At 34.4% G+C, this 13,538-nt stretch overlaps 1 protein-coding gene across 1 annotated transcript in view; it reads right to left on the reverse strand.

The window, feature by feature from the left end:
• The window catches only part of PIP4P2 (phosphatidylinositol-4,5-bisphosphate 4-phosphatase 2), an 84,347-nt gene that overhangs the window by 20,809 nt on the left and 50,000 nt on the right, over window positions 1–13,538 (reverse strand). The window contains exon 5 of the mRNA XM_044658189.1: window positions 2,956–3,008. Within this exon, the coding sequence (XP_044514124.1) occupies window positions 2,956–3,008 (53 nt within the window). The remainder of the gene's footprint in view (window positions 1–2,955; window positions 3,009–13,538) is intronic.

Raw genomic sequence — 13,538 nt, forward strand, 5'->3', positions numbered from 1 at the left:
AGCCTAAATATAAGTAATTTGTTGCCACTTTTCAAAATGCTTTTTCCTCAGTCCTCTTTCCTACGGATATATACTTTCTTCTATGGGTAATTGGATACATTTATACAGACTAAGAATGATGTCCAAACCTACATATCCAATTCTGAAGGAAACTAGAATAAAGATAATTTATTCCCTGACCCAGTAATTATTAAGAATTAAATGGGGCAGGGGGCAGCTGAGTAGCTTAGTTGATTGAGAGCGAGGCCTAGAGACAGGAGGTCCTAGGTTCAAATCTGGACTCAAATACTTCCCAGCTATGTAACCCTGGGAAAGTCACTTAACCCCTACTGCCTAGCCCTTACCACTCTTCTGTCTTAGAACCAATACATAGTATTTACTCTAAGGTGGAAGGTAAAAGTTTTGTTTTTTTTTTAAAGAATAAAAGAGGGGGCAATAAAGTATTGGGGACAAGGTTCTTGATTCACATATATAGAATAGATAAACAGATACACAGTCTGCGAACCTTAAATTAATTCACATTTAATGTGTCTGTTGTGTATGATGATATCTTGTTCTCTCAGTAAACTTGACTTGTTTTCTAAAGATAGGCAAGGTAAATAATCTTTAAGGGAGAAAAAGTAGAGACAAGAAAAACAGAGGTACGAAGACTGAACTTTGTGGAATAGCCACATTTTTGTATAACAGAGGATGATCAAAGACCATCTCCTCAAAGCTAGAAAGGAACTTTCAAGGTATCTAATCCAAGTTCTTCATTTTATGGATAAGGAAACTGAATCTAAAAGGGGTCAAATGACTAGCTCAAGTTCATATAGGTAGTGACAAAATTGGGGTAGGAACTCAGATACTCTGACTTCAAGTCTAGTGCTTTTTCCATAACTAGCTATCAAAGAAGAGGAGCATTATTAGTAGTCAAGTAAAAGGAGAAAGAGAATCAGGAAAGTAATAAATCACAGAAACTAAGGAAAGTTAGGTTTTTCAAAAGAGGGAGATTGGAAAGAAGGATATTATAGACACCTGTATCAAGACATTGATACAAAGAGACGTCAAGGAGACATAAGTATTGGAGAAGAATCACTGGATTTGATAATGAGAAAGCCATTCTTGACCTTTGAGAAAACAGTATTAAAGATAGAGGAGAAATCGGGAGGATTAAGGAGAGAGTAGATATCGAAGAATGGAGGCAGCTAGTTGGTACAATGCAGAGGTGTCAAACACATGGCTGGAAGGACTCCCAAGTGTACCTCAAAAAAGATTAAAATGTAACTCAGAAATATTTAATGAAACAAATAAAAATGCAATAAAACACAAGTAACATTATTTTTTTAAATTAAGCCAACATGGGGGGCAGCTGGGTAGCTCAGTGGATTGAGAGCCAGACCTAGAGATGGGAGGTCCTAGGCTCAAATCTGGCCTCAGACACTTCCCAACTGTGTAATCCTGGGCAAGTCACTTGACCCCCCATTGCCCACCCTTACCACTCTTCTGCCTGGGAGCCAATATACAGTATTGACTCCAAGATGGAAGGTAAGGGATTAATTAATTAATTAATTAAAAAATAAATTAAGTTAACATGAAGCCTGTTCCTTAGTATAGATTAGTGTCACCCATTTTTATTTGAGTTTGCCACCACTGGTGTAGAAGACACAGTTCTGGACCTGAAATCAGGAAGACCTGAATTCAAATCTAGTTTCAGAAATTTACTAGTTGTGTGACCTTGGGCAAGTAAATTGACCTCTGTTTTTCTGAGTTCCCTCATCTATAAAATTGTATAACAATAGCACCTATCTCCCATGGTCATTGTGAGGATCAAATTAAATAATATTTATACTCTGGTGGTAGTGGTGATGGTTGTTGTTACTTAAAGAAATCATGATTACATTGTTCATTGAAGCCTGGAAAAGGGAAGAATTTGTGAGGGATACGGACATACTAGCAGTTTACACTATTTGAAGGAATGCCACATAGAAGGGAGATTAGGTTTATTTTACGTGGTTACAAAGGGTAGAACCAATTAGCAATGGGTTGAAATTGTATAATCACCACATATGTAAATATAAGGAAATGTTTCCAGTGATTTAGAGCTGTCCACAATTAGAAAGGAATGCCTTTTGCTAAAGCTATAAGTAGGAGATCTTCCAACAAATGCATTCCCACCTCACCTCTATCTCTTAGATTTTCTTGTTTCCTTGAAATCTCTGCTCAAGTGATATCTCTAATAAAAAAGTGTTTTTGGATCCCTTCAGCTACTAGTGCCCCCTGCCCTATTCCTCAAATTTATTTTGCATTTCTTTGTATATACTTATGTGTTTAGAAGTTGTCTGCTCTGGTAGAATGTAAACTCCTTGAGAAGCAAAATTGTTTCATTTTTGCCTTTGTATTCCCCACTCTTAGCACACAGTAGGCACTTAATAAATGCTAGTTGTTTACTTTCTTGTCTGATATCCATTCCATAGGAAAAATCAACGTACAAGTTTTTCTAATAAGAACACATGACCTATATAAAGTCTGTATCACAAGATGACAATGTAACCATGAAAAAGGACAGAAACTAGCAATATTCCACAGAATAACTCATAAAAACAGCTTTACTCTTTTCCCAAATCCTAGTAAAACATCAAGATAAATCCTGACTTCTTTCAAATCATGATTAATCTCCAAGGCCTTTTAAAAATTTCCAACTATGATACTGTCAGTTACTTAAATTCTTTTTTTTCATTGAAATTGACTACAGCCTCAGAGAAGGATAATCAAACCAAATCACTTAAAATTCACATCAGAATAGATTAATTAAATTTAAGGGTATGTTCCTGCAAGTTTTTCTAGGTTTGAAAAAGTATTAGAGATATTCTCCCATCTGTCTGTAATCAGTACATCCCTAAAATGGCAATTCTGAGCTCTTCCAATTGGTCTGAAGCACTTTACTTCCAATTGTCTTCCTGATAGAGAACTTACATTTTTTTGCAGTGTGGGCATTTTGCAAGAGTGTTGAACCTCAGTTCCATCCACTGTAAAACAAAGAAAGAAAATGAGAAGAAAACAGTTGGAAAAAAAAATCAGACCTGAGAAAATATTTACATTACAGTGTCACCAAGGATCACTGCAAAAACATCCCGCTTCTCATGCTTGCTTAAGGTCTGCCTCCCCCAATTCTGTTTATTCCTTAAATGGAACAGCTTTGACATTTCCCCCATGACACAGTTCCCATGACTTTCCCCAGGCTCTTTGACGTAATCCAGGTTCATTTTATAACCTAGGCTGGATGTGAGGCCATAATTAAGGTCATTTTTTTTCATTTTTTAGGACTGAGTGATCACTACTAATGGGACTATCAAAAACAGTGAACCCTTGCACTTAGTGACACTCTTCATCCTGAAGGCTCCTTTTCCCTGTTCTCTCCACATATAACCAACTCTCCACATACTCCACATAATCTTTAGAGTCAGCATTCTAGAGAAACAAATCTTGAGGTCCTATAACATACTATAATAACTCAACTAGCAGAGCTATGAACAAAATAAGCAGCAAAAGTCAGAATGGCATTAGAGACGTTTGTGTTGTGTGAAGTATCAGAGAGGAAGCCAGGACTCTTAGATTTTAGTGCAATGTTCCTTTTAATGATGTTAATGAAGAGACATTTACTACACACCTATTTCAGGTTCCTACCTGTAAATGCAGAGATTGGAGCCTGCTATTTAACTTTGAAGATGGTATTTAAATAACTAAATAGTTTATGTTAATTAGTAATTTATGGATTTTGGAAAGAAGACAATATAAAAACTCTGAATACATTATCAAAGGCACCCAGAATATTAAGCCCATTTTCTATTTTTCTTCCATTCACTGAAGGGCTAGTCTCATATTTATTGAGGAAAATTTTAAGTAGTTCAGAGTTCTCCTCCATCAAAAAAATCATTTGGCTTTACTGAAATAATTCTTTTGATTTGGACTGAACATTCATTAATCTTTTTTTTAGAACTTTTGGATTCTAATTTTCTCTGGTGCTCCAAAGTTATACAAATTCAAATGTCCACGCAATAGAGGATATAGTGGAAAAATATTTTTTACTAGGCTCTTTTTATGCCTTGAAGAAGAACTTTAGAAATAGGAACAAATCTATCTTCATTTGCTCAGATTCTTTTTTCCCCTCTTCTAAGGAATCAGCTAACCCTAGAGTGTACTTTCTTCCTTGGTCATGAAGGTAGGCCAATGAGCTTCATAATGTCATTTCACATTAAAGGAATTCTTTTCAACAACCAAGAATGTTAAGCCAACCTTTGTGACCATAATGTTCTATTCCTGTAAGAAACTATGACATTTTGTGCCAACTTTTGCCTAGCAGATTATATTGCAATACATTGCATTACAGAAATAGATAGAAAATTAATCAATAAACAAATAATTAAGCACCTACTATGTGTCAGACACTGTGCTAAATTCTGGGGATACAAAGTCAAAAGCATAATAGTCTTTACCCATGATAAGCTTTTATATAGCTAGAAGAGGCTGTATGTATATATAAAGGTAGATACAAACTAGATAAAAGGTTATATAGGGGGCAAAGATGGTTTTATATCTAAGGGGATGGTGGTGTGTGAGCTGAGCTTTGAAGGAAACTAGGGATTCTAAGACACGAAGATAAGGAAGAAGGATATTCTGGGAGAGCTAATACAAATTAGGGATGAAGGATATGGAGTGCTATGTATAGTGTTAGGAATGGTAAGAAGACCAATTTGAGCAGACAGAGTATGCATGAAGGGGATTAATATGTAGTAACAGTGGAAATGGTATGTAGCAAGGTTGTGAAGGGCTTTAAACACAAATGAAAGAGTTTATATTTCCCCCAGAGATAATAGGGAGCCACTGTTGTTCATTGAATAAGGAAGTAATATGCATTTTAGGAAATGCATTTTGACAGTTATGTCGATTATAGACAGAATTTGGAAGAAATAAAGCAAGGAAAACTCTTAGTAGGTTATATCCCAGACTCAGACTGTGTGAATGGAGAGAAGGGTACAGAAGGGAGAGATGTTATAGAAATAGAAATGAAAAGATTTAGTAAATGACTGGATAATTGAGGCAAGAGTAGACAGTCAAATGACTGAAGTTATAAAATTGGTTAAATGGAAGGGTATTGGTACCATAAAGACTAATAAGGAGGGGGCAGCTGGGTAGCTCAGTGGATTGAGAACCAGGTCTAGAGATGGGAGGTCCTAGGTTCAAATCTGGCCTCAGATACTTCCCAGCTGTGTTACCCTGGGCAAGTCACTTGACCCCCATTGCCTACCCTTACCACTCTTCTATCTTGGAGTCAATATACAGTGTTGACTGTAAGATGGAAGGTAAGGGTTTAAAAAAAAAGACTAATAAGGAAATTCAGAAGAAGGATGGGTTTTATGGAAAGGATAATGAGTTGTTTTGGACAGAATGAGTTTGAGATGTCTTATAATTTTTTTCCTCTATATCTCTTGTGTTTAGTACAGTGCCTGGTATATTATAAGTTCTTAATAAATATTTGCTTTCTAATTGGTAATCCAGTTCAAAATATCAAATAGGAAGTTGTTGATGTTGGAGTAGAATTCAAGAGAGACTAGGAATGTGCTTGTACACATATGCATGTGCATGTGTCTGAGATGTGTATGTGTGTGTAGATGTGGGGTCTGAGAATCATCAACACAGTGATCATTGAGCTCATGTAGACTGATGAGATCACCAAGAGAAAGAATAGAGAGAAAGAAAAGAGGGGCAGAACTTTGCATTATATGAAGTTAGGAGCCAAGATATGAATGATGATTCATTCAGCAAAGTAGGCTGATGAGGAACAAACCGGCAGAGATATATAAGGATAAATAAGAGAAAATATCCAAGAGAAGAGGGTCATCAGCAGTATCAAATGCTCAGAAGAAGTGAATGATAGACTGACTGAAAAAAAAATTTAAGAAATCACTGATAACTTTCAAGAGCAATTTCAATTGAGGGGAGGATTGAAAAATGAGAAGCTAAGAAATAGAAGCAAGGAATGTAAATGCATTTACTATATTATCTGGCATATTAATAGGCTGATTTTTTTGCCTGTTTTGTATGGCAGTTTTATCTTGTTGGATTTAGAATGTCTCAATTCCCACTTTACAAATCATGAACTTAGGTATTCCATATCTGAGAAGAATTCCTGATAGGTCAGTCATGGGACGACAAATCAAAAATTAGAATTTAAAATCCAAATTCTATACCTGGCATAATTTTATGAATTTGAGAAAATTGACTAACATTTGGAAAGATCACTGGGTCCTAACTAATTGTGTAACTTTGTTACACAATTTTGTAACACACACACACACACAAAACACTTAATTTGTTTGGGCCACAGCTTTCTTCTCATCTTTGTGATGAAGAAGAACTAAAATGCTTCTAGGAGGCACTTCCAGGGATAAATATATGATTCAATCAAATTAGGTCTCAAATTAAATACTTTTCTAAGAAAAAAAGATTAGAATTAATCTAATCTACCTCATCATTTTTAAGATAAAGAAATTGAGACTCCAAAATGTTATAAAATTTGCTCAAGGTTACACGCCTTGTTAGTAGTAGATTAGATTTTAAATTTCCTGATTCCCATTGAAATGCATAAAATAATGCTACCAATACTTTAAAAAAACATTTTTTTCCTCTTAAGTATTGGTTCTAAGGCAGAAGAGTGGTAAGAACTAGGCAATTGAGGTTAAGTACCTTGCCAGGTTTAAAAAGCTAGGAAGTGTCTGAGACCAGATTTGAATCGAGGACCTCTGATATCCAGGTCTGGTGCTCTATCCACTGAGCCACCTAGTTGCCCCCTGCCAGTACTTTTCATTTTTTTTTCTTTAAAATAGGTTTAAAGAGGGCAGCTAGGTGACTCATTAGATTGAGAGCCAGACCTAGAGATGGGAAGTCCTAGATTCAAATCCGGCCTCAGACACTTCCCAGCTGTGTGACCCTGAGCAAGTCACTTAACACTTCCACTGTGTAGCCCTTACTGCTCTTCTGCCTTAGAACCAATACATAGTATTGACTCTAAGATGGAAGGTAAGGGATTTAAAATCAATCAATAAACAAATAAACAAATAAAATAGGTTTAAAATATTAAAATATAACTTAGGAGCTAATACAGCTGATGCTGTTATGTTAAATACTTAATTCATACAACCAGCCACATAAAAAACAATATCTTGTCCTCTGTTTTCCAAATAATTCAAATGTTCCATGATTTCATAGATGAAAGGAATAACTTCACTGACATAGATCTCAACCCCTATATTCATAATCTATTATCCTTGAGTCTTTTCTAGCTTGATATGACATTTAAGAGCTTGTGTACTGCTAGTGTAATTTTTGACAACACCTAGACTCATCTCTTCATCACCATGAAGCACTAGATTCCTCATTCTTTAGGAGACATTTCATCCCTTAGCATTATCCTATTCAATCAATCAACAAACATTTATTAAGCACTTACTTTACTTGCACTAGTCATCTTCCAAACCTGGAATAACCTTTGCTTCAGAGTCCCTTTATTTCTTTAAGATTGGGGTCAGATACCATCTTTTGCATGAAACCTTTCCTAATCTCTCCAATTGTACGTGTTCTGCTTCTCAAAAACCTTATACTGAGCTATTTTGTATGTATTTGTTATTTATTCATTTTATGTTGCTCAGTCACTTCAATCCTGTCTGACTCTTCATTGTCCCATTTGGGGTTTCCTTGGCAAAGTTACTCCAGTGGTTTGCCATTTTCTTTTCCAGTTTATTTTACATATGGGGAAACTGAGGTGATCCAGATTAAGTGACTTGCCCAGAGTCACACAGCTAATAAATATCTGAAGCAAGATTTGAACTCAGATCTTCCTGACTGCAAGTCCCATGCTCTATCCACTGCACCACTTGCTGTCACTTTATATTTATACTTCATACATTTGTATATGTACTCATCTCTTCCATTCTAATGTAAACAGATTGCTTCAGTCTTTGCACTTGAATCCCTAGCACATAGTACCTGGCATATAGTGGTCCCTCTATAAATAATTACTAATTGATAGATAAATTGACACTATGTACCAGGCACCTAACTAAACATCATGAATACAAAGAAAGACAAAGAAAGACCATCCTTTCTGATAAGGAGTCATCATGTAAATAACCAGGTAAATAGAGGATACATTTCAAGCAGATGAAGGTAGTTTTACAGGGGAAGGCACTAGCAGCTATGAGGACCAGAAAGAGTCTCCTGAAGAAGACTGGTTTTAAGTTGGACCTTGAAAAAAAGCCAGAAAAACTTAGAGATGAAGCTAAGAGAACTATGGATGCTCAGTGCTGGATGCTCTCATGCCCTACTATCAAATCTCTTGTGCCCCACAACGAACTAGGGTTGGAGAGGATATGGGGAGTCAGCATAATTCTCACTTCCAGTAGCCATACCTATACCCCTCTTTTAGCTCTCTTCACTTAGCAACCTTTCTTCTTTTGAGGTTCACTCCATTTACCTGTGTCCTTACATCCTGATGCTTGTTACTAAGCTCTAGGAATTGTTATGAGAATTGTAGTCTCTCATTCGTTCTGTAGATCATTTCCCTGCCTCTCTCAAAAACTTCTGGACTTCACTTTTTCTTTCCACTCCAACCCTTGTCCTCTATCTTGGAAGCTTCAATGTCCACAATAGTGTGCCCTCACACACTGTGTCTTCAAGTTTATCAACCTTCCCTTCTCCCATGACCACGGACTAAGCCCTATAGTCCTCTTTATAGATTTTGTTGAGTTAAAATGAAAAATCAGAGAAGGAATAAAAGAGAGAAGGAAGGTAGATGATAGAATAAAATGAGTGATATGCTGTCATCAAACATTTGGGAGAACAACAATAGAAAAATAATTCCTTAAGTCTCACAGCAAGGAGAATGCTAAGGAGATGAGAGAGGTGTCAAAAAGAGAGATGAAAGAGGGGAAATGAAAGTAGAATGTTTCAACCCAAGGAGAGAAGACATCCCACTGAAAAACATTTCCATGAAAATAGGTTTTGAACAATGATACATGTATAACCCAGTGGAACTGCTTGTCAGTTTTGGGAAGGGGGAGGAGAAAGTGGGAAGGGGAGAGGAATCATGAATGATGTAACCATGGAAAATATTCTAAATAAAAATTTAAAAAAATTTCCATGAGGTAAAAGATACTCTATTATGCATAAATATAGTGTACAGGGAGATCACTTCCTCTGAAAGAATGTTGTGCCTCCACAGACAACATAGTGCCTTAGGAGAAGGGAAATCAGAACTCCAAGGGGTAAAACCAATACCAAGAAGGGAAGGAAAACATGATTAAAAAAAGGATTTTCATAATAAAGTGGAAAGAGAATGATCATGGAAGTGGTGGGGCAAGGGAGAGAATAGGAACAAATGAGTAGGAACACGGGGAAATTTCTACCATGGGGCAATGACTCTATCCTCAATGAATTGATACTTCTAAAAGTGAAGAACAACAGTAAGAAAGAGGTGTGGGTTCATAACCTACAAAAGTGATAAGAGAATTTAGTTAAGACAGAATACTCAAACTCCACCTTTAAGAGATTTTTAATTCCATAAAAAAAAACACACAAAAAAAGATTAAAGAATGAATAAATTTAAAAACCATCATGAAAAGAATAATAACACAGAACAGAGAAAAATAGCAGAAAATTAATGAAAAGAGCAAAATAAAGAATCCTCTCTTAGAAAAAGGTGCCAGAAAAGAAAAGAAATAAGAAAAATAAATTGGAGGGAAGGAGAGGAAGAAGGAATTTCAATTAAATGTTGAACCAGAATAGGGAAGAATCATTGCTAAATTTTTAAAAGGAAAGGACCTAATTAATAAACACTTTCCATACAAAATTGCTGCCTGAATAGGAGGTAGGGTACCTACCTCCTTTATACATACTATAAAAATTTTTCCCAGGCTGAATAATAACCAAAAAATCCATTAAGAAACTACAGTAAGTGATAATTTCCACCTTGAAAGTGCACAAAAAGTCATCCAGAAGTTCACAGGAATAGGAAAAGAAGCAATAATGTGACCAGAGAACAGAAGGAAGAAGTTTATAATCTTCCTGTTTCTGTGACCAATAGCAATAAGAATGAAGTATTACTCTGATGAAACCCCCAGGGAGGTTAGAAAGTCCCAGGGATGAGACTTTGGAAGCCCCAGGGAGCAGAGGCTGGTAGTAACTTGTGCCCCAGTGCTTAGATAGCATAGGTCCAGAGATTCTGATTTTTCTAATGTTCTGTCTTGTGATGTCAAGAGATCTCTGATGAGCTATTCCTCTGAATCTTAATATAAGCAAGGCTAACCCCAGTGTGCAAAGGTCATCATCAGAACCCAGGGGACACAGAGAGAGACTAATTAGCGTAAATAATTCCATACAAAAGTGAAGCAGGAGGCAGATCCTGGTACTAGTTCAAAGCCCTATTTCAGGAACTAAAGCTGGATAAAAAAAGAAAAATTTTTAACACATCAAAACTATGTCAACTTTTTTGTATATTTAATTCTAAAACAGCTACAAGCAAAAACTCAAAGGGAAAAGGAAAAATATTTTCCACAAAGACAGTAAGAATCCTTGGAAGAAATGAAGCAAGTCGATTGGAGAATGGCTGAACAAGTTGTCTTATGTGATCATAATGGAATACTACTGGGCTATAAGATGTGATGAGTAGGATGATTTCAGAAAAAAAACCTGGAAATACTTACACGAATTGATACAAAGTGAAGTGATCAGAAACATCATTATACATAGTAACAGAAATATTGTACAATAATCAATTAAATGACTTAGCTATTCCCAGCAAAACACTGATCCTTACACTTATAAAGGATTTGAGAAATGCTATCTACTTCCAAAGAAAGAATCAATGTACTCTGCATGCAAAATGAAGCATATTATTTTTCACTTTATTTTTTATGATTTTTTATGCCTTCTTCCACAACATGACTAATAAGGAAATATGTTTGCATGATTGAACATGTAAAATCTATTTCAGATTGCTTACTGTTTTGGGGATTGGAGGAAAGTAGAAGGGAGAGGATTTGGAATTCAAAGTTTTAGAAAACATGTTAAAATGTTTTATGTGTAACTAGGATAAATAAAATGAAGAAATGAAGCAAGTGAAAAGAAATGAAATAAAGATCCTTAAGGAAAGAATTAGGAGGTGAATGAGTAGCTTCAAAGAGAAAGCAATAAATTTTACCCAAGAAATGAGCTCCCTGAAAATTTAGAATAAAACAAATAAAAATTAGCAGTTCCATGAGACAAGAAATAGAAAAAAATCAAAATACTGAAAAATAGAATGAAATATAAGACACACACACATAAACAACTGACCTGGAAAATAGTTCAAACATTGATTTAAGAAATATGCACTTCAAAAAGTGTGCTAATAAAAATATAACATCTAGCCTCCCTTTTTGGTCATGACTTTCAAGTTATCCAATAATTGTTAAATTATTTCTCCTGAAACTGTTTTCCAGGTGGTTTAGTTTTACTATGAGACACCTTTTATATTCTTTCCCTTTTTTCAGTCTTAATATTTCTTTTTTCTCACACAGAACCATGAGCTTATGTTTGGTACATTCAGATTTTCAGAGTTTGTTGTTTGGCCTCCTATGCCAAGCTATTAATTCACTTTCTACTTTTTTCTCCTGTAACTCTAATTTATTTTCCATTTTTTCCTCTAGTAGGCTCATTTCACTTATTAAAATATTTAAACTTTTTTTTTAACTCTTGCTTCATCTCTTTCAGGAATGCTAGTTGAATTTGTGCCCAAAGTATATTTTTCTTTGACACTTTGCTTTGTAGGTATCTTAGAGTCATTCTCTTTTTCTGGGATTATGTCTTAAATGTTCATGGCACCATAAAAGAGTTTGCTATTCATCTTGCTACTCTGCCTTTGCAAATTTTATTACATTTTTTATTATTTTATTACATTTTATTACATTTATTATTATTAAATCATCAAAATTACATGATCAAAATATTAACAATATTTTAAGTTTATGGACTTCAAGAAAGAACTCTTGTCTCAAATAATCCAATTTCATAAAAGGAAATAGAACTAGATGCATAAAAACTACAAAAACTAGAGTGGGAAACTTCTGGTCCTCATGGATTTACATAAATATTCTATCAAAATTCTAAAGAACAATAAATGCCTATGCTTTACAAATTATACTCAAAAATTGAAAAGGCATTCTTTTAGACTTCTTTAGAATAAAAAAATAATACTAATGCTTAAACTAGAAAAGAAGAGATAAACACATAAGATCTAAGACCAATATCATTAAAGAATATCCATTTTCAAAATTTCAAAATAAAAAAATTACAGGATCACACACACACACACACACACAAATCATTCATTATGACAAAGCTATATTTATACCAGAGATATAAAGATGGTTCAACACTAGGAAATCAAAATAATGAACTCTATTTTAACAAAAACATTCAAAATCATATAACTATTTCAACAGAAGGGGGAATTCTCTTTTGCCTCTTTTTTTGTATCCCCAGCAATTAGTGTAGTGCCTAGCACATACTAGTTGCTTAATATTTTTTTAATGTTTAAAGAATGATTGATTGAAAAAGCCTTTGAAAAAATATAATTCTCATTTTTGAGGGAAAAAACTCTACAAAGAAAGAAATAAAATGATCTTTTTCTAACATCATAAAAAGTATCTAAAACCCAAAGCATTATATGAAGTAAGCACCTTATGAAGTAGGGATATAGTAGTTTTCCCAATAATACCAGGAGCAAAACATAGATGTTCCCTTTACCCAATATTACATAATTTAATTATAGAAATGAGACACACACACACTGCCAATGAACAAACAGAAATAATGGAAACTGTTTAGTGTTTGATAAACCTAAAAACATAAGTTACCTAGAAAAGAATGTCCAATATGATTACTACTTCCTCCAAAGAAAATGAAAAACAGTCTGGCAGAAATTAGGATTAGACCAGTATACATTTTTTAACAAAATCAAAATGGATATATTACATGAATATTAAAGATAAAACCATAAAAATTAGGAGAGAAGCAAATCATGGACATTTCTTAGTTATTGGTAAGCAATAAACAATTAACCAAATACTAAAAGCAACTACAAAAGATATAATAGATCATTTTGATTACATGAAATTGAAAAATTTCTATACAAATAAAATTAGGTAACCTAGGATAAGAAGCTAAAGAAAATAGGTTTAATATCTCTGATAAGGGTTTGACATCCCCTCTAGATAGGATAAATTATAGAAATATAGAAGACCAGAAGTTATTTCCAAATATATAAGTGATCAATGAATATGAACAATCAATTCTCAAATGAAAAATTACAAGCTATTAACAACCATATGAAAGAATGCTCCAAATCTCTAATAAGAGAAATGTTCATTTAAAAAAATCCTTCAGTCTCACCTATACCAAGCAAATTAATTAAGATAATAAAAGATGGGAATTTGAATTGTTATAACCATTTTAGAAAGCAC

This window comes from Gracilinanus agilis, chromosome 1 (genome assembly GCF_016433145.1).
Source record: "Gracilinanus agilis isolate LMUSP501 chromosome 1, AgileGrace, whole genome shotgun sequence".
NCBI classification, from domain to species: Eukaryota; Metazoa; Chordata; class Mammalia; order Didelphimorphia; family Didelphidae; genus Gracilinanus; species Gracilinanus agilis.